At 50.8% G+C, this 18,933-nt stretch overlaps 1 protein-coding gene across 1 annotated transcript; it reads right to left on the reverse strand.

Moving 5' to 3' along the window:
• Positions 1–4,970: 4,970 nt before the first annotated feature.
• Positions 4,971–18,728, reverse strand: Lactbl1 (lactamase beta like 1). The gene is made up of 8 exons (XM_045150893.1): positions 18,605–18,728; positions 18,170–18,233; positions 15,845–15,980; positions 13,368–13,477; positions 10,696–10,853; positions 9,126–9,364; positions 7,849–7,954; positions 4,971–5,952 (listed from the first exon to the last, which is right to left on the reverse strand). The coding sequence occupies exons 2-8, from the start codon at positions 18,200–18,202 to the stop codon at positions 4,971–4,973; spliced, it is 1,764 nt and encodes a 587-aa protein (XP_045006828.1). The 5' UTR covers positions 18,203–18,233; positions 18,605–18,728.
• Positions 18,729–18,933: the final 205 nt, after the last annotated feature.

Genomic DNA, 18,933 nt, shown 5'->3' on the forward strand with positions numbered 1-18,933 from the left:
TCCAGTGCTGTTCTCTGTGTGTGCGTGGGGGGAGGGGCAAGCATCTGTACACACAGGGGCACACACCACATACTCTCACAGATCATACCACTCATACTACACACACATGCTAAAAATAATTCATCAGAATGTTAAAACTGGCTGGGTGTGGTGGCACACACCTTTAATCCCATCACTGGGGACAGGAGGCTGAGGAGGGATCCCAGGAGTTGAAGGCAGCCTAGGGCTACAGAGTGAGTTCCAGGCCAGCCTTGAGTGAGACTCTGCCCTGGGGCGGGGGAGGGTGCACAGTTGAAACTTCAGACTTTTCAAAGACACCACTGAGAAAATGAGGGGTCTGGGAAGATGGCTCAGTGGATAAGGCAAATCTGTCATGCTAAGGTCCCTAAAGCAAGACGGTTGGCAGGTAGGAGAATCCTTCAGAAGATCATGGGCCAGTTAGCCTGGGGTTCACAGCACAGAACAACAACCAAATATGTGTGTATGTAAATATATATATATATATGTGTATATATATATATATATACATATATATATATATATATACACACATATATATGTATATATTCATATATATATATTTAATCCCAGCACTTGGAAGACAGAGGTAGGAGGATCATTGTGAGTTCGAGCCCAGCCTGGGACTACACAGCAAGTTCCAGCTCAGCCTGGACTACAGGGAGATTAAAGGTGTGTGCCACAACACCCGGCTCAAATAAATTAAAAAAAAAAAAAAAGCTGGGGCTGGAGAGATGGCTTAGCAGTTAAAGTATATATACACACACATACAGAAATGTCACATGCTGCTCCCTGGGAATGTAAATCAGGCTGGAGAGATGGCTTAGTGGTTAAGGCTTGCCTGCAAAGCCAAAGGACCCAGGTTCAATTCCCCCGGACCCATGTAAGCCCATGTGTCTAGAGTTTGTTTGCAGTGTCTAGAGGCCCAGGCATGCCCATTCTCTATCTGCCTTGTTCTCTCTCTCTCTCTCTCTCAAATAAATAAAAATTTTAAAAAATCTCCGTCTATGGCTGGAGAGATTGCTCAGTGGTTAAGGCAGTTGCCTGCAAAGCCTAATAACCTGGAATTGATTACCCAGTACCCATGTAAAGCCAGTTGCGCAAAGTGGTGCATGTATCTGGAATTCATCCCCAGTGGCTAGCGTTCCAGTCCCTGGCATGCCCATTCTCTCTCTCTCCTTTCTCCCTGCTTGCAAATATAAAATATTTTTTAAAAATCCCTGTCTCGGGCTGGAGAGATGGCTTAGCGGTTAAGCGCTTGCCTGTGAAGCCTAAGGACCCCGGTTCAAGGCTCAGTTCCCCAGGTTCCACTTTAGTCAGATGCACAAGGGGGCACATGCGTCTGGAGTTCGTTTGCAGAGGCTGGAAGCCCTGGCGCGCCCATTCTCTCTCTATCTGTCTTTCTGTCTGTGTCTGTCGCCCTCAAATAAATTTTAAAAATTTTAAAAAATCCCTGTCTCAAACAGGTGGAAGGCAAGGACCAACACCTATACACACACACACACACACACACACACATACACACACACAGAGAGAGAGAGAGAGAGAGAGAGATTAAAAGAAAAGAAGAAAACTTAAAACTTGAGCCAGTCATGGTGGCACAAAACTGAATTCCAGCAACTCAGGAGGCTGAGGTAGGAAGCTCTTGAGTTTGAGACCAGTTCAGGCTATCTAGTGAGACCTAGCTTATAAATAAATCATTAGGCAAAAAACTTAAAGGTCAATCCAAAAACTGGGGACAAATGTTTAAGGTAAATAAAAATATAAATATTTAACAAAAATATGTGTCCAAGGCACATGGTGGCACATGCCTTTAATCCCAGCATTTGGGAGACAGAAGTAGGAGAATCACCATGAGTTTGAGGCCACTCTGAAAGTACATCATGAAATCCAGGTCAGCCTGAGCTAGAGTAAGACCTTACCTTGAAAAACAAAAAATTCTGTAACCAGCTGGGTGTGGAGGCGCATGTGGCGGCCCACGCCTTTAATCCCAGAACTCAGGAGGCAGAGGTCGGAAGATCGCCATGAGTTTGAGGCTACCCTAAGACTACATATTCAATTCCAGGTCAGCCTGGGCCAGAGTGAGATCCTACCTCAAAAAAAAAAAAAAAAAAAAAAAAAAATCTGTATCCAGAATACATGACACTTTTCAGCTTTTGCAATTCAATCAATAGAGATATGAGTAAAACTCGAGAGATTGGCCCAACATGAGTTACCACATACACAGGCAACAGAAATGTCACATGCTGCTCCCTGGGAATGTAAAATGGAAACCAGTTTGGCCATCACATCCAGAAATTTACAAAAGAAATGAAAGCATGTCTGCACAAAAGGCCTTGTCCACAAATGTTTTGTTCTTAATAGCTCAGATCTGGAAACACCCCACACGTCCACCAGCAGGTGAAAGGGCAAACAGCTTGCAGCACCTCTGTGCAATGGAGTCCAAAGGAACAAACCCTGGATACACACAGTCACGGACCTCAAAAGTAGCACACTGAGCCAAGGAGGCAGAGACACAGAAGACTGCAAGGTGTGACGGTCCCGTGACATGAAACTCTAGAACAGGCAGACCTAATGCTGACTGACAGGAGTGGTGTTGCCTGGGTGTGGGGAGGGGATTTGCTGGGATTTGTGGTTTGGGGCTGATAGAAACTCCCTATACCTTGACTGTGGTGGTGGATACAAATATTTCTCAAAATCATCCAAGTCAGGCTGGGGATGTATGTAGCTCAGTTGGTAGACCACTTGCCTAGCAAGTGTGAGGGCCTGGGTTCGATCCCCAGCCCTACAAATTTAATCATACAACTGTACCTTGATGATGGGCCTCATTTTTTAAATTTTATTTTTATTTATTTAAGAGATGCAGAGAGAGAGAGAGACAGAGACAGAGAGAGAAATGGGCACATCAGGGCCTGCAGCCACTGCAAATGAACTCCAGATGCATGTGCCACCTTGTGTATCTGGCTTACGTGGGTCCTGGGAAATCGAACCATGGTTCTTTTGCTTTGTAGGCAAGCACCTTAACTGCTAAGCCATTTCTCCAGCCCCAATGGGCTTCGTTTTCAACTATAACTCAGGAAGACTTTTTATTTGTATGTATATGTGTGTGTGTGTGTGTGTGTGTGTGTGCCTGTGGTGTGTACAGGTGCGCACACCCCTGTGCACACCAGAGGAAGATGTCCTCTGTGGCTCTTCCACCTTATTTGACTGAGACAGACGTTCACAGAACCTTCAGCTCACAGGTTTTTAATTATATGGGTGGACCAAGGAGCCTTAGAGACCCTCCAGCCTCTTCTCCCCTCAGCACTGGGGTTACAGGCTTAGGCAGCCATTCTGGACTTTTTTACATGGGTGCTAAGGACCAAACAGGTCATGCAATGCAGTAAGTCCTCTGACCCTCTGAGCTATCTTGTCAGCCCCATGTGTATATGTATGGAAGTTGTCAACATACCACGATCATAATCCCCTCTCACCACCCTCACTTGCTCCCTCTCCCTATCTCCCTTCACTGAATCCCTTCTTTCCAATAGTCTCTGATCTATTTTGATATTACCAAAACTAATTTTTGTTTGGTCGGTTTTGGTTTTGACTGTTGAGGTATGGTTTCAGTGTAGCCCAGGAATTCACTACATAGTCTCAGGATGGCTTTGAACTCACAGCAATCCTCCAACCTCTGCTTCCCAAGTACTAGGATCAAAGGTGAACACCACCACGAATTTTTTATTTTACAGAGATAGAGGGAGGGAGGGAGACAGAGAGAGGGAGAGAATTGGGTGCCAGGGCCTTAGCCACGGCAATCAAACTCCAGACACTTGGGCCACCTAGTAGGAATGTGCAACCTTGCACTTACCTCACCTTTGTGCAGCTGGCTTACATGGATCTGTAGAGTGGAACATGAGTCTAGGTTTCAAACGCCTTAACTGCTAAGCCATCTCTTCAGCACATCATGATTAACTTTTAAAGGATATAATACAGGTCATGGTTGGTTTTTGTTTCAGGGGATACAAAAAAAGAATCCGATTTTTTTTTTTTTTTTAACTTATTTGCAAGTAGGGAGAGACAGAGAGGGAATGGGCACACCAGGGCGTCTTGCCACTGCAAATGAACTCCAGATGCATGTGCCATTTCTCTATCTGGCTTTACATAGGGACTGGGGAATCGAACCTTCATCACCCGGCTTTGCAAGTAAGCACCTAAGCACCTAAACAATCTCTCCAGCCTGTTTATTTTTGAGGTTTTTTTTTTTTTTAATTTCTAAAAAAAAAAAAAAATTGAGGCAAGTCGAACAGACTGGCCTTTATGCGAGAGAGAGAGAGAGAGAGAGAGAGAGAGAGAGAGAGAGAATTAGCGTGCCAGGGCCTCCAGCCACTGCAACTGAACTCCAGATACGTGCGCATGTGTGACCTTGCAGTGCCTGCATCACTGTGTGTCTGGCTTATGTGGGACCTGGAGAGTCAAGCATGAGTCCTTAGGTTTTGCAGGCAAGCGCATTAACCGATAAGCCATCTCTCCAGCCCTCATTTCTAAATTCTTTTATTAATGAGACTAAGACCCCAGAAAGGGAACCCTAGTTCCCAGTAACATTGTTAGTAGGAAGGAAAAAGGGGAGAGGAAGGAAAGAAAGAAAAGGAGGGAGGACGAAAAGAGGTAAGGGGAGGGAGGTTTTTTTGTTTTGTTTTGTTTCCCCAGAAAGAATTTTCTGTAGCCCAGGCTGGTCTCTAACTCACAGTGTACAGCTGGGGGGATTGCTCTTCCCGCCTTCACCTCCCAAGGGCTCAAGTTCCCAAACCCGCTGTGGTCGGAGGACCAGCCTGGGGGGGGGGGGGCGGCCCCTGGTAGCTACTGGGTCCTCTACCTGGGGGTCCCTGCGGCCTTTTACTTCCACCCCCGGGGCCTTGGGAAGCTGGGGATGGGGTCGGCTGCAGAGCCCACCCGGGGGGGGGGGGGGGCGCTCACTGGGTCTTGAACACAGGCTTGCGCTGCAGCCGCAGCACCCGGTACGTGTTGAGCCCCGGCACGTCGAAGCCGGGGGATAACCCGTGCCGATCCAAGGGGTAGAAGTTGACCAGCTGGCCGTGCTGGGCCTCCAGCGAGAGCCAGGTGTCGGCGAGCGGGAGCGCGCACGGGAACTCGCGGGCCACGTGCAGCTGGAAGACGCGGCCGCGCACGTGCCGCAGCGCCAGCGTGCGGAAGGCGGCGGGCACGAGCGCCTCCACGCGGGGGCCGAACTGGCGCAGGCGCAGCTCTCCCGCCGGCCCGGCGCGCACCTCGTAGAAGGTCCGGTTGGCGAAGGTGAAGTAGCCGGCGAAGGGGCGCGCGCTGGGCGGCGGCGCGGGGCTGCGCTCGGCCTCGCGCAGCGCGCGCTCCAGGGCGGGCAGCAGCGCGTCGTACACCTGCGCCACCAGGTCGCGCCCCGGGGGCCGCGGCCCGGCCAGCAGCAGCACGAAGGCCAGGCGCAGCGGCGGCACCAGCGAGAAGGTGGCGGCGTAGCCGTCCAGGTCTCCGTCTTTGCGCACCACGCGGTAGCCCCGCTGCGCGTGGAACTCCCACGGCGTGCCCGTCTCGTTGGCGAAGTAGGCACCCGGACAGGCCAGCAGCGGGGTCAGCAGCGTCTTGGCCGCGTCGGGTCGCAGGAGGCGCCGGGGACCGCTGCCCAGGAGCGCCATGGCCAGCTTGGCCAGGTCGGCGGGCGTCGAGTACATCTGGCCCGACGGGCGGTACCAACCCAGGTCGTAGAAAGGCGCCGGACGCCCGCTGCCGTAGAACCCGGCCGCCAGGCGCGCGCGCACCGCGGCCGTGAGTTCGAAGCCCGTGTCGGTCATCCCCAGGGGCTCCAGCACGTTCTCCGAGATCCAGCGCTGATAGTCACCTTGGGCCGTGTGGGCCGCCAGGACGTGGGCCAGGAGCGAAAAGGCCAACGTGCTGTAATGGCATCTGGAAGGAAGGATGGCAGTGGACAAAATGGGATGTGGCTGTGGAGACACACCCCCAGGTCCTCAGGGCCCTCCCCCCCTGGTCCCACCTGATCCGGTGATCTGAAAGCCACAGTACCTTTGGAGCCGGGAAGGAACCTGTTTCCCTGCGTCCCAAATAGAGGGCGTTGATTTATTATCTCCCTTTTTATTCCTAAATATTTTATTTATTTATTTGTGAGAGAGGAAGAGGCACATAGAGAGAAAGGGCACGCCAGGGCCTCTAGCCACTGCAAACGAATTCCAGATGCATGTGCCCCTTGTGCATCTGGCTTACGTGGGTCCTGGGGAATTGAACTGGGGAGACTGAAGCTGGGGAGAGAAGCTCAGGCATATGACAGATTGGACAGTTTGGCTCAACAATGCCCATTGGAAAATGATAAAAGAAATCTTAATTGGCCCTTTACACTTTAATATGAATGATTAAAGTCTCAGACTGTTAAGAAGGGATGGTGTTGGCTGTGTACGTCAAGGATAGCAAACTGGGGGCTAAGATGATTACAGGTGCTTGCAAAGCCTACTGTCTGGGTTTGATTCACCAGCCACTCACATAAAGCTGGATGGACATTCCTTTGCAATGGCAAGAGACACCCTGGCACACCCATATGTATACACATACACATTAACACTTTTTCAAAAAAGGATGGTGGGGTTGGAGAAATGACTCAATTGTAAATAGAACTTCCTTGCAAGGCTTGATGTCTGGGTTCAGTTCCCCAGCCATCCATGTAAAGCCAGATGAGCAATGCTTTGCAGTGACAAGAGACCTTGCTCATTCATGCAATCACACATGCAAATAAAAATTGTTTTTATGGGGCTGGGGAAATGGTTGAGCAGTTAAGGCATTTGCCTGTGATGCCTAAGGATCCTGGTTCAATTCCCCAGGACCCATGTAAGTTAGATGCACAAGGGGACACATGCATCTGGAATTCATATGCAATGACTAGAGGCCCTGGCGTGCCCATTCTCTCTATCTGCTTCTTTTTTTCTCTCTCTCAAATAAAATATTTTTTTAAGTTTTTAAAAATCATTTAAAAAATTTTGTTTTCTTTTAGTTTTTTGAGGTAGGGTCTCGCTCTAGCCCAGGCTGACCTGAAATTCACTTTGTAGTCTCAGGGTGGCCTGGAACTCATGGCGATCCTCCTACCTCTGCCTCCTGAGGGTTTGGATTAAAGGCATGTGCCACCACACCCAGTTTAATTTTATTTTTAAGGATAGCAAACATGAGGCAAGGTATCATCCACCTTTCTTCCAAACTATTCTCCAAAAACCAGGAAAATCAGATGCAGTTTCAGAAGCTCTGAAATACCACCCCAGGAGGGATGAAGATTTCCACGTGCAAGGGGACACTCCTGAACTCCAGGCCACCTGCCTTGTTCTTGCACGTGAAGAAGGCCAAGTTCACAAGACCCTCCTCCAAGATCACACAGAGCAAAGCTGGAAAGAGGCCTCCAGCCTGCAGGTCCCCAGGCGTCACCTCTCTTAGTACCACCAGGGCCTTTTCTTCCTTGGGTTTTTTGTTTGTTTGTTTGTTTGTTTTTCTTTTTAGTGTTAGGTTATTTGGTTTGGTTTAGTTTAGTTTATTTGAGGCAGGGTCTCACTAGCCCAGGCTAGCCTCCAATTCTCTCCTCTTACTCCAACTTCCTGAATGCTGGGATTACAGAATACTGAGTTGATAAGGGAATGGGAGATTTGAACAGAACTGGATTCTGGGTCCTTGCTGTGCCTCCCCCTCTATATCCCAGTCTTTCCAGCTCGAAGACAGATCAGCAATCCCCCAAGGCCCTTACGACTGGGACCACTCAAGCTGAAACACTTAACCCCGGGGCATGGCTGGCCATCAGGGTATGCTCCTCACCTGGTTCCTGGGTCTGCCACCAGCACGTCATCCTTGAGCAGATTCAGGGCCTCCTGAGTGGTGCCCTTCCATAGCAGCGAAGTGGAGCGCAGCCTTCGGGGCAGCCCTGGGGAAGAGCAGTGCTCAGTGCTCAGCCTGTGCTTTGTGGGGGAAGTCATTGAAGCTCTGTCCCAGAGGGGAATATGCCTGAGTCATCCGGCTTGCTGTCATACATTATCTAATTTCACTTACACGATCCAAGCTCCTTAGAATGCAGGTGGCATACAATGAAAACTTCTCTTACCCTTCTCCTCAGTCACCCATTTCCACTCCCTGGAGGTAAACTTCATGTTTTAGTTTGGTTTTTCAAGGTTGAGTCTCACTCTAGTTCAGGCTGAGTACTCCCAGGCTGGCCTTGAACTCACAATGATCCTCCTACCTCTGTCTCCCAAGTGCTGGGATTAAAGACGTGCATTACCACGCCTGGCTGGTTTTATTGTATTTTTTTGCGACAAGGTCTCATGTATCAAAACCAAATAAATAAGTTGTGAGAGATTTTGCCAGTTGCCCCTCCAGACAGGTTTTGTCTATCTGTTTAATCACTTACGGGGGGCTCAATTTAAATCTCACCAGCTCAGTGTGTCTATAGTTTTGATCTTTGCCAGTGTGACAGGGAACAATGGAATTTGTGTTGGTTTTGTAATAAATGAAGGTGAGCATCTTTTAATGTTTCTTGGTATTTTGGGAGCCTTTCTGTGGATTGTCAGTTCTATCCCCGTCCTGTGTGGCCTTTGGGTCTTGTGTAGTCTTCCAGAGGCCTTTATGTCAAAGTTTACTAGCACTTAAACTGTACCAGTTTTTCTTTATTTATTTGAGAAAGAGGGAGGGAGGGAGAGAGAATGGACGCACCAGGGCCTCCAGCCACTGCAAACAAACTCCAGACACGTGTGCCCCCTTGTGCATCTGGCTAACATGGGTCCTGGGGAATCGAACCTGGCTCCTTCGGCTTTGCAGGCAAGCACCTTAACTGCTAAGCCATCCCTCCAGCCCTCACTAGGTCTTTATTGAGGAACTGTGTACTGTTGGCAGGATTCACAGGTCCTAACCTATCAGCTTGGTTGGTATCAACCAGGAACCTCATTTCTCTGGCTGATCTAAACGCCTAGGATTGCCTGGCCACCACCCAAGGCCTGAGGGTAGGGAGCGTGGCTGAAAAGGAGGCAAAAACAAGGACCTGACTGGATGGGAACCAGGTACCCCTGGCATCGCTCAGCTAGGCGGGTAACCTGGAGGCTCACCTGAGAGCTGGCTGGCCATCCTCCGAAGTGTGACAGGCGAAGGCCTCAGAGAGGGACCCGCTTCCTGGAGTCTGCCCACAAGGCCCTGTGGTTCTGGGACTGGAGCCATGCCCAGTGGGTTGGTGATGGAGAAGGTGCTGGCATAGCGCTCCAGAGGGTCATCCAAGGAAGCCACAATACCCTCCTCCCACAGGCGGTACAGCATAAGCACTGGGAAGATTTTGGAGACACTGGAGATCCTAGGTGGCATGGGGTACAGAGAGCACCCTGTCACCCCAAAACTTACTCCCCACCCCGTGCCCTCAGCCTCCAACATTATTATAGAAAAAAACGCTAAGTCTGAGCTGGAGAGATGGATTAGGGGTTAAGGTGCTTACCTGCAAAACCTAAGGACCCAGGTTCAACTCCCTAGGACCCATGTAAGCCAAATGCACAAGGTGGCACATGCATCTGGAGTTTGTAGTGGCTAGAGACCCTGGCATGCCCATGTTTATTCTCTCATTTTCTCTCCCTTTCTCAAATAAATTAAAAGTTTAAAAAGAAAAACACCAAGTCCACCCCAGTTGGCAACCTCAGGCTGAAATTCCCACCCCCTGTGGAAATGCTTGAGAACCTTCCAGAAGCAAAGGGGCTGGGATAGGATAGACCCTCTTCAGCATCCGCCCCATGCCAGGCCCTTAACTAAGCCTGGGACTGGAGTGCCCTCTGCCTCTCATTGGCTGTGTGGCCTTGGGCACAGTTCTAGACCTTTCTGAGAGATCTCACTGTCTGCTTCACAGTTTGTAAAGGGGGTTGGAGGGCAGTCTGCATGCACCAGAGCTCAACAGCACGCCGGGCAGGGAGTGAGTCCACAGTAAGCAGTGACAAACGGGACTGTGGGCCCCATGCCTGGCACCAAGCGGGTGCACTGTGAAAGCTAAACCCTGACCCCTGCCATTCCCACTGTATCCCTGGGAAGAAATGTGCCCACTGCGTCCTGGCAGTTTTGAGGAACCTGCAGACAGCACCCAGGAGGGGAGACTGTTCAGCCAAATGTCCCCAGCTGCTTCTAACTGGACCAAGGCCACTGACTCACAGGGCCCTGGAGCAGGGCCAGGAGCTGGTTCTGCTCCTGTGTGGCACGTGAAGATGAGAGACCAGGGGCCTCCCATGACCCCTGTGGTGTGACATAGGCATCCATTAGTCCTCTCTGGACCTCAGATCCCCCTCCCCCCAACTTTTGGTTTTCTTTTTAATTTTATTTACTTAATTATTTGAGAGAGAGAGAAAAGAGCAGATAGAGAGAAGGGCCTCCCAGCCACTGCGAATGAACTCCAGACACATGGGCCACCGTGTGCATCTGGCTTTACGTGGGTGCTGGGGAATCAAACCTGGGTCCTTTGGCTTTGCCAACAATCACCTTAACTGCTAAGCCATCCCTCCAGCCCTTGGCTCCCTTACTATAACATTGTCAGGTCCTGGCAGCTCAGATCCCATCCCTGCCAAGCTCCTCTTAAGTCTTCCCGCTTCCTAGGTTGGCTGGCCTGGCCACCCCACGCCCTCCACAGGGCCCTGGAGCTCCCTAGCTAACCGGTACATGGTATGCTCATTGGGAGTCCCAGAATTCGGGTCCGAGCCATTCTTCTTCCCGAAGTTTCCAGTCCAGAGCACCGTGTCATTGTGGATGACGAGTGCAGACATGGCAGCCAGGCCTGGGGCGGACATGGCTTGGCGCAGGATCCTGTCCACCTTAGGGGACAAGAACTGCGTTAAGTGCAACGATAACACCCTGCGTGTGCCTCTGCCCGTTCTGCTTACGGGCTGTCTCCACAGCTGGTCCCACACACAGCACCCTACAAACCTCCAGACCTTGAGTTCCCAAACCTCCATGGGGCCCTTCGCTGCATTCAAAACTGCTCCCCTTGAATCTGTCTGGTGTTTTTTTTTTGTTGTTTGTTTTTTTTTTTTTTTTTTCGGTTTTTCGAGGTAGGGTCTCACTCTGGCCCAGGCTGACCTGGAATTGACTATGTAGTCTCAGGGTGGCCTCGAACTCACGGTGATCCTCCTACCTCTGCCTCCCGAGTGCTGGGATGAAAGGCATATGCCACCATGCCTGGCTTTAAATCTGTTTTATACATAGGAATCCCCAAAGGATTTTTGACCAAATAAACATTTCCTTGGCAGATTTACAATCAGGTACTTACACTTGAACAGCAAGCATCCCCAGCCCATTTGCCTGGATTTACCTGCCCTGCCCTGAGCTTCTCTCTCTCTCTTTCTCTCTTTCTCTGTAGTTTCCCCACTTTGCTCACTTGGCCTCTCTGGGCCTCTCAGTTTCCCCCAGTGTAGACAGGCTTCACGAGGCATGCGTACAAAGAGGTGGCAAAGCCTGTGGCTCATTGTAGTTTCCCAGAGAGGGCAGCTGTGTTATTGCTAGAGCTTTGTGCTTGATGACTGTGGCCCTGGGGTGCCACAAGCACCCTCCGTCCCATCCTCACGGCAGCTTCTCGGATGTTTGCAGGGTGATCAGGTCTCCCCAAGGTCCCACACACACCTTCCCTTCCATGGACTCGCCACCCCTTCCCTTCAGCTGTACCTGGGATGGTAGTTTCAAGTCCCCGCCACCTCGATGAGGCTGAAATACTTCTGACCATGTTGCCTTTGTGTGTCTCCTAAGATGGGTGGCACATGCAGCAGGGAGGCCGGGGGAGGGGATCTGACTGGCACACAGCAGTACCATCCCACAGTGGTACAAATTGTGCTGTGGTATATGTGAGAATACATTGCAGTGACCTTAGAGCATGGACTGTGTCACCCTCTCCCATCTCGTCTTTCCCCACCTCCCACCTATGGCCCTATAGTCCTGAGTTTGCCTTACTCCACTGCCTCCGAGCCTCTGCATATGCTGTTTTCTGTGCCCGGGGTACACCCTTCCATCCCCCTAGCTTCTCCCAACCCCCACCGCCACACATACACATCATCATCATCATCAGGTACCTCCTGCTACCCTGAACTCAGTCTAGACACCTTCAAGGGCCCTCCCTGTCTGCAAGACCACAAGTGGTGGCTCCTTAGTCCCTGGAACCTTCCCTAGCCTCACTCTGGCTCCCATGTCAGAAGCGTGGGTTGAGGAGCTGAGGATACAGCTTTGTTGCTAAACAGCTTACTGCCCCAGCGTGAAGACCTACGTTCAGATCCCCAGCACCCATGTTTAAAAAATAAACAAATAACCAAGCTGGCCATAGTGATGCATGCCTGTAATCACAGTGCTGGGGAGGCAGAGACAGGAGACTCTCAGAGGGAGCTAGCTACCTAAATTAACTTACTTGGTGAGCTCTGAGTTCAGTAAGAGATCCTAGCACAAAAATAACAAGTAGATGGGCTGGAGAGATGGCTTAGCAGTTAAAGCACATGCCTGTGAAGCCTAAGGACCCTGGTTCGATTCTCCAGGTCCCATGTAAGCCAGATGCACATGTATCTGGAGTTCGTTTGCAGTGGCTAGAGGCCCTAGTGTGCCCATTCTCACTCTTGCTCGCTCGCTCTCTCTCTCTCTCTCTCTCTCTCTCTCTGTCTCTAATAAGTAAATATATAAGAATTAAAAAATAATAACAAGAGCCGGGCGTGGTGGTGCACGCCTTTAATCCCAGTACTTGGGAGGCAGAGGTAGGAGGATCGCTGTGAGTTTGAGGCCACCCTGAGATGACATAGTGAATTCCAGGTCAGCCTGGACTAGAGTGAGACCCTACCTCGAAAAAAAAAAATAAATAATAATAATAATAATAATATGAATAATAATAACAAGTAGAGAACCACTGAGGAAGACATTTAATGTTGGCCTTTGGTTTTAACACACACACACACACACACACACACACACACACACACACACACGTTTGTTGTCTTAACTGTTTCCTGCATACCCAGGCTACTAGTTTTCCTCCCTTCCTTCCTTCTTTCTTTCCTTCCCTTCTTCCAGGTAGCCTTGGCTATGTAGCCTGGAACTCACTATGTAGATGAGGCTGACCTTGAACTTGCAGAGATACTCCTTATTGACTCCCAAGTGCTGGGACTCCAGGAACATACCACTACATCCAGTTCAGACTGGTAGTTTCTCAAGGGCAGGCCAGCATCCTCCTACCCTACTCCTCTGACACATGGCAAGCACTCAAGAAATGCATGAATGAGTGAGTGAATGAATTAATAAGTGCCCTACCTCCCTCAAACCTCACCACATACCCAGCACCCCCGTGGGTCATTACTGACCTGCTCCAGGGCCTCCTTCAGCACAGGGAGGGGGTGAGCCAGAGGCACAGACTCAGGGTGCTGGGGGCACATCCTTACAGGGGTGGAAGTCACCTCTGGTCCTAGGGAACCTGCAGAGGGCATCATGTGGTGAGTAGGGGACAAAGGTCAGGCAGGATCCTGGAGGTCATCTTAGAGGAGGGGTAAGTAGAGAAACAGCCAGAGCCATGACTTGGGGACAGTAGCTCCCAACAGAGGTCTTTCCAGGGTAGGTCAGGCTGCCTGGCCAGCCCTGGGCATTGTGTGTGGTAGGCGGGGGAGGGGGCAGGGCAGAGCACCACTTGCTGTTCAGACTCTGTGATTCCAGCTGCGGTCCTCGTCCTCCCTCCCTCTTGCTTCACCAGCCCCATCTGCCTGTGTTTAGTGATTTGGCTCCAATCCTGGGGACATATTTACTTATTTTATTTATAAGCAGGGAGAAACAAGAGAGAATGGGCATGCCAGGGCCTCCAGTCACTGCAAACAAACTCCAGGCACATGTGCCACCATGTGCATCTGGCTTACATGGGTACCGGGGAATTGAACTTGGGTCCTTAGGCTTCGTAGAAAAGTGTCTTAACCACTAAGCCATCTCCAGCCCTTGCTTTTATTTATATTTTATTTATTTATTTGCACTCAGAGACAGAAGAGACAGACAGAGAATATGGGCATGCCAGGGCCTGTAGCCACTATAAACCAACTCCAGATGCATGTGCCACTTTTTGCATCTAGCTTTATATGGGTACTGGGGAATCAAACCTGGGTCACTAGGCAAGTGCCTTAACTGTTGAGCCATCTCTCTATCCCTATCTGTCTCTTTGACCTCATACTGGTTATGCATATTTGAATGGGGAAGTGCACTTGAAACCCAAAGGGTGGGCTTCAAACCTGAGGCAACAGGGATAGCTGATTCTATCCCTGGTGGCAGGGCATGAGACTGTCCTTATCCTGCTTTGGAAGGGGTGCATGCCAGGATTCAGGCTGACGATCATCCCAGTGGCCTTAAACCTTATCTTCTGAGGCTAGTGTGGGATAGTAAGGGGTATGAGAGCCACATTCTCTTGGTTCCATGTTCCCATCCCATTATATGATTTCTACTTTTACTCTCCACTTGGGAGGACTGGGGGACCAACATCCTCCTGGCCTGAGACTACATAGTGAATTCCAGGTCAGCCTGGGCTAAAGTGAGACCCTACCTTGAAAAATCAAAATGAGAGAGAGAGACCCTGGTTCGGACGAGGTAGGAGGAAATGACAGACACTCAGAAGTTGTCCTCTGACCTCTACACACATGCCCTGGCACACCTGTGCCCACATTCACAGCCTTGGGGACACATGCATGCACATGCACACACACTCAGACACAAAAAGGAAACTTTGTAGTGATTGATAGTCTCTTTACACCTGCCAAAGCTGACCACGCAGACGCCCAGCTCCTAGTTTGAATGTCTGTTTGGAATTTTCCCAACAATCACTGTGGTGGATTCCTAGCCGTGCCTGTCCGTTGAGGGGCTGGTAGTTAATTTGAACAGCATGACCCAGAAGAACAGCCTGCCCCGCTGGGGTCCGTTTGTTTGAGAAAGACAGACCTTCATAAGGGAATTTACCCCAGAAAAGCCTGGGGTGGGAGACAGAGGAGCTGGTGAGAGAATGTGAGGAGTCACGGCTGCAAAAAGCTCCGCAGGGCCTGGGACCCAGGCATCTTGCTCAGTGTCTGGGACGCTGGCGGCAGGAATGGGGGAGGCGGCTCCCTGCTGCAGTGGAGGCTAAAGGCTCCCAGGAGCTGATTGGAAGCTGAGGTTGCTATAGCAACAGAGGATGGTGTCTGTCCCCAGCATTGGTGTATCCTTTGCAGGAACTTGGCCAGCCCAGGATGGACAAACTCCAGAAATGATCATTTCTCAGGCTGAGGGACTGGCAGAAACTGGTGGGCAGTACGGTCCTCCCTTGTTTTTCTTTTTTTCTTTCTTTTTTTTTTAATTTTTATTTATTTATTTGAAAGTGACAGACAGAGAGAGAAAGAGGTAGAGAGAGAGAGAGAGAAAACTTCAGATGTATGTGCCCTCTTATGCATCTGGCTAATGTGGGTCCTGGGGAATCGAGCCTCAAACCAAGGTCCTTAGGTTTCACAGGCAAGCACTTAACTGCTAAGCCATCTCTCCAGCCCCTCTTTCTTTTTAAACATAGGGTCTCACTGTAGCCCAGGCTGACCTGGAATTCACTATATAGCCTCAAATTCATGGTGATCCCTCTACCTCTGCCTCCTGAGTGCTGGGATTAAAGGCATGCACCATCACATCCAGTGGATCCTTTTCTATCCCCAGAGCATCCCATGACTGGTTCAAAGATGCACAGTGAGACCTGGAGGGAGAACAAAGGCTGGAGGTCCTGAGTTGAAATCTTGCACTCTTAGATGGGGTCACTAGCAGCCCAAGGTCCCATGATGACTTCATCACTCACCAGTCCGCAGCTTGGGGAGGTGATATTGCCACAGGAAGCAACCAGTCATGGTCACGGAGAGCAGGAAGAAGAAACCACTGAAGGCTGGCAACAGCCATTTCTTGCTCCCTTTTAGCAGGCGGGGCTGCCGGCCAGCCTGGAGAGCAAAGAGCCAGGGCAGGGCCCCTGGGGGTCAGTGAGGGGGACTCCACCCAGTGCCTCCTGTGAACCCCAGGCCCTCTCCAAAGTGAGCCCTTTAGAGGCTCTGCACACCTGGGTCTGGCCCGAGCTTACAGCACCCTTGTCTTGTGTCCCCTCGCCTCTCCCAGGTACTGAGTGAGCTATCTTGTGACCTGCTGAAATGCCTTCTTGGGGAAGCCTTCACCTCTCCCCACCATGTTCTGTCTGTCCCTGTTTCTCCCACTCCTCCAGGCTCCTGACTGAGAACCTGGGACTGTAAAGCTCTGGGTGGTCACTGCGGAGGCTAGTTCTAGAAGGCTGTTCATGTTGCCTGTCACCCTGCTGTTTGGCCCAAGTGGGTAGACAAACCTTTGCAATGAAAATGGACTTGTCGGCTGGGCGTGGTGGCGCACTTGGGAGGCAGAGGTAGGAGGATTGCCATGAGTTCGAGGCCACCCTGAGACTACATAGTGAATTCCAGGCCAGCCTGGGCTAGAGGGAGACCCTACCTCGAAAAACAAAACAAAAAAACAAAAAAAAAAAAAAGATTTGTCACCGGATGTGATGGCTCATGCCTTTAATTCTAGCACTCTGGAGGCTGAGGTAGGAGGATCACAGTGAGGTTGAGGCTAGCCTGGTTCAATGGAGTTTCAGGATAGCCTGGATTAGAGTGAGAATCTGCCTCAAAAAAAAAAAAAAAGAAAGAAAGAAAAGAAAAGAAAAACAACGAGGGTGTGGAGTGATGGCTTAGTGATTAATGCACTTTCCTGCAAAGCCTAAGGACCCAGATTCGATTCCCCAGTATCCACACAAGCCAGATGCATAAGATGGTGCATGCATCTGGAGTTTGTTCACAATGGTTAGAGGCCCTAGTGTACCCATTCTCTCTATAAGCCTCTTTCTCTCTCTGTCTCTCTCAAATAAATAAATAAAAATTTAAAAAATAAAAGGTTCCAATAGCCAAGCGTGGTGGTGCGCCTTTATCCCAGCACTTGGGAGGCAGAGGTAGGAGGATCGCCAAGAGTTTGAGGCCACCCTGAGACTACATAGTGAATTCCAGGTCAGCCGGGGCTACAGTGAGACCCTACCTTGAAAAACAAAACAAAACAAATGTGCCAAGAGCCTAAGACTGGATTTCTTACACTGTTGCTGGTTTGAATGTTGATGCTTCCTTTGAGCAGCTCCACCCCGACCAGGTCCTGTGACAGGCACCCAAGACATGACCCCAGTGCCCACCTTGCATTACCAGACTAGATGTCCACAGACATCAAACGACTGCTTGGGGCCATTCCAGCTCTGCTCCTCATCCTTGTCCACTTCCACATGCAGCTAGGACCCTGCACCCCATCCCGTGGCCCACTTCTGGGGCTCACCCTCAGCTCATGGCAGCAGACCCGCAGAGGGCACTGGTGTTCAAACTGCCCACCAGCTGCTCCCTTTCAGGTTCACAATGGCCCCTGGGAATCTCTCCTCTTGGCTCCCAGCTAGACCATGCAGCCTCCTCCAAACCCCATCCACAGCATGGCTCCCCAACTCCTTTCTTGTACTCAGAGCCCCAGACACCCTAGCCTCCTTTCCTCTTTCTCACAGTGCAGCTAGGGACAGTCCCTCTTCATCCACCCTTCAATCCATCCATCCATCCTCCCATCCACTCTCCCTCTCATGCATCCATTCATTCGCCCACCCATTCGAGTGCCCATCCATCCATCTGTCCGTTCATCCATTCATCCAAGACACAATGCCCCGGGCTCTGCTGCCTGCTGGGCAGGACCCCCTTCATAGAACCCGCAGCCTGTGGAGCGGCTCCATCCTTTCCAGCTTTTGACAAACAATTTTGCTCCTGGAGCCCCAGTTTCCTGCTCTGCATAATGGAGACAGCTGTTGCCATGCTCCAGACAGTTCAGGTGACAACAAGCAAGTAACATGCACAAGGCCCCTAGAAAGCTGTGCCGGGCTCAGCGAGCAATTAGTGGGATAATCACTGCCCTCAAAACAACTGAGTCACTAATGATCGTTCTGAGAGTTGAAACAGCAACACGAGAACTGGGATCAACTGGAGCTCAGATGAGGGCATGGATGAGCTAGCCTTGAGGGAGAGGGAGAGGAGAAAATTCAGGACCCTCCCCCAGACAGAGATCTAGAGGCTAACAAAGAAGGTGGACTCACCTGAGTTTTCATCCTCCCCAAGGCAGGGAACATCCCAGCTCCTTGAGGATTCTGGGTTGAAGCTCTGTGGGTGAGAAACCAAGTCCAAAGAGCAAAGACACAAAGAAGTCCTTGGGAGTTGGGACAGAGAAGAAGAGATCAAGAGCTGCTAGAAAGGGATGTAGATGAGGGTGGGGAAAAGGGGCCCTTCATTTCAAGAAGTTTCACTGCCAAGCCATGGCAGCAGCTCAGGCCTGGCCCACGGTCACCCTGACTGTCCAGGACTGTCTGGATGTTAGCTCTGAAAGCCCACATTCCCAGAAGCCCTGTTTCAGGGAAACATGGACGGCTGGGCACATTCCCTATCAGGCGGGCACATCTAATGCCAGCTCCTGGTCCCCAGACTGCTACCAAATGACCTACCAGGCCACTGGCTTTTGAAGTACCATAACTTACCCACTTACAGAAGGCTTTGGAAGGCTCCACAATTTAGCCTGTGCACCACGACAGGGTCTCCTGTATTCCAGAGGGCGCGAGAAGCACCCTGGGCTCTCTGCAGGACTTTGCCCAAGCTCCCAGTGGCACTGATCCCTTCCTGTCTCTGCCAAGGGAATTAGTTTCTATCCCTCCCCTCCCAGCAGCAGGAAAGAGGGACACATCTGTCAGGGAGCCCTGGACACACCACGTGGCCCCAGATGCTATAAACTGGGGGTGGGGTGTAGAGGAGCTTCTCTCGGAGTGTCTCTGCTTGCCCAGTGTGGAGGAGGGGTGAGAGGTGACAACCA

This window comes from Jaculus jaculus, chromosome 5, assembly GCF_020740685.1.
Source record: "Jaculus jaculus isolate mJacJac1 chromosome 5, mJacJac1.mat.Y.cur, whole genome shotgun sequence".
NCBI lineage: Eukaryota > Metazoa > Chordata > Mammalia > Rodentia > Dipodidae > Jaculus > Jaculus jaculus.

What these genes read in the sequence shown, in the direction of transcription:
- Lactbl1 (XM_045150893.1), bottom strand. Translation starts at nt 18,202, where the DNA reads ATGTTCCCTGCCTTGGGGAGGATGAAAACTCAG. An exon ending in CCTCCCCAAGCTGCGGACTG is followed by an intron (nt 13,478 to 15,844) that starts GTGAGTGATGAA and finishes TGCCCTCTGCAG; the next exon opens with GTTCCCTAGGACCAGAGGTG. An exon ending in AATGAGCATACCATGTACCG is followed by an intron (nt 9,365 to 10,695) that starts GTTAGCTAGGGA and finishes CATGCCACCTAG; the next exon opens with GATCTCCAGTGTCTCCAAAA.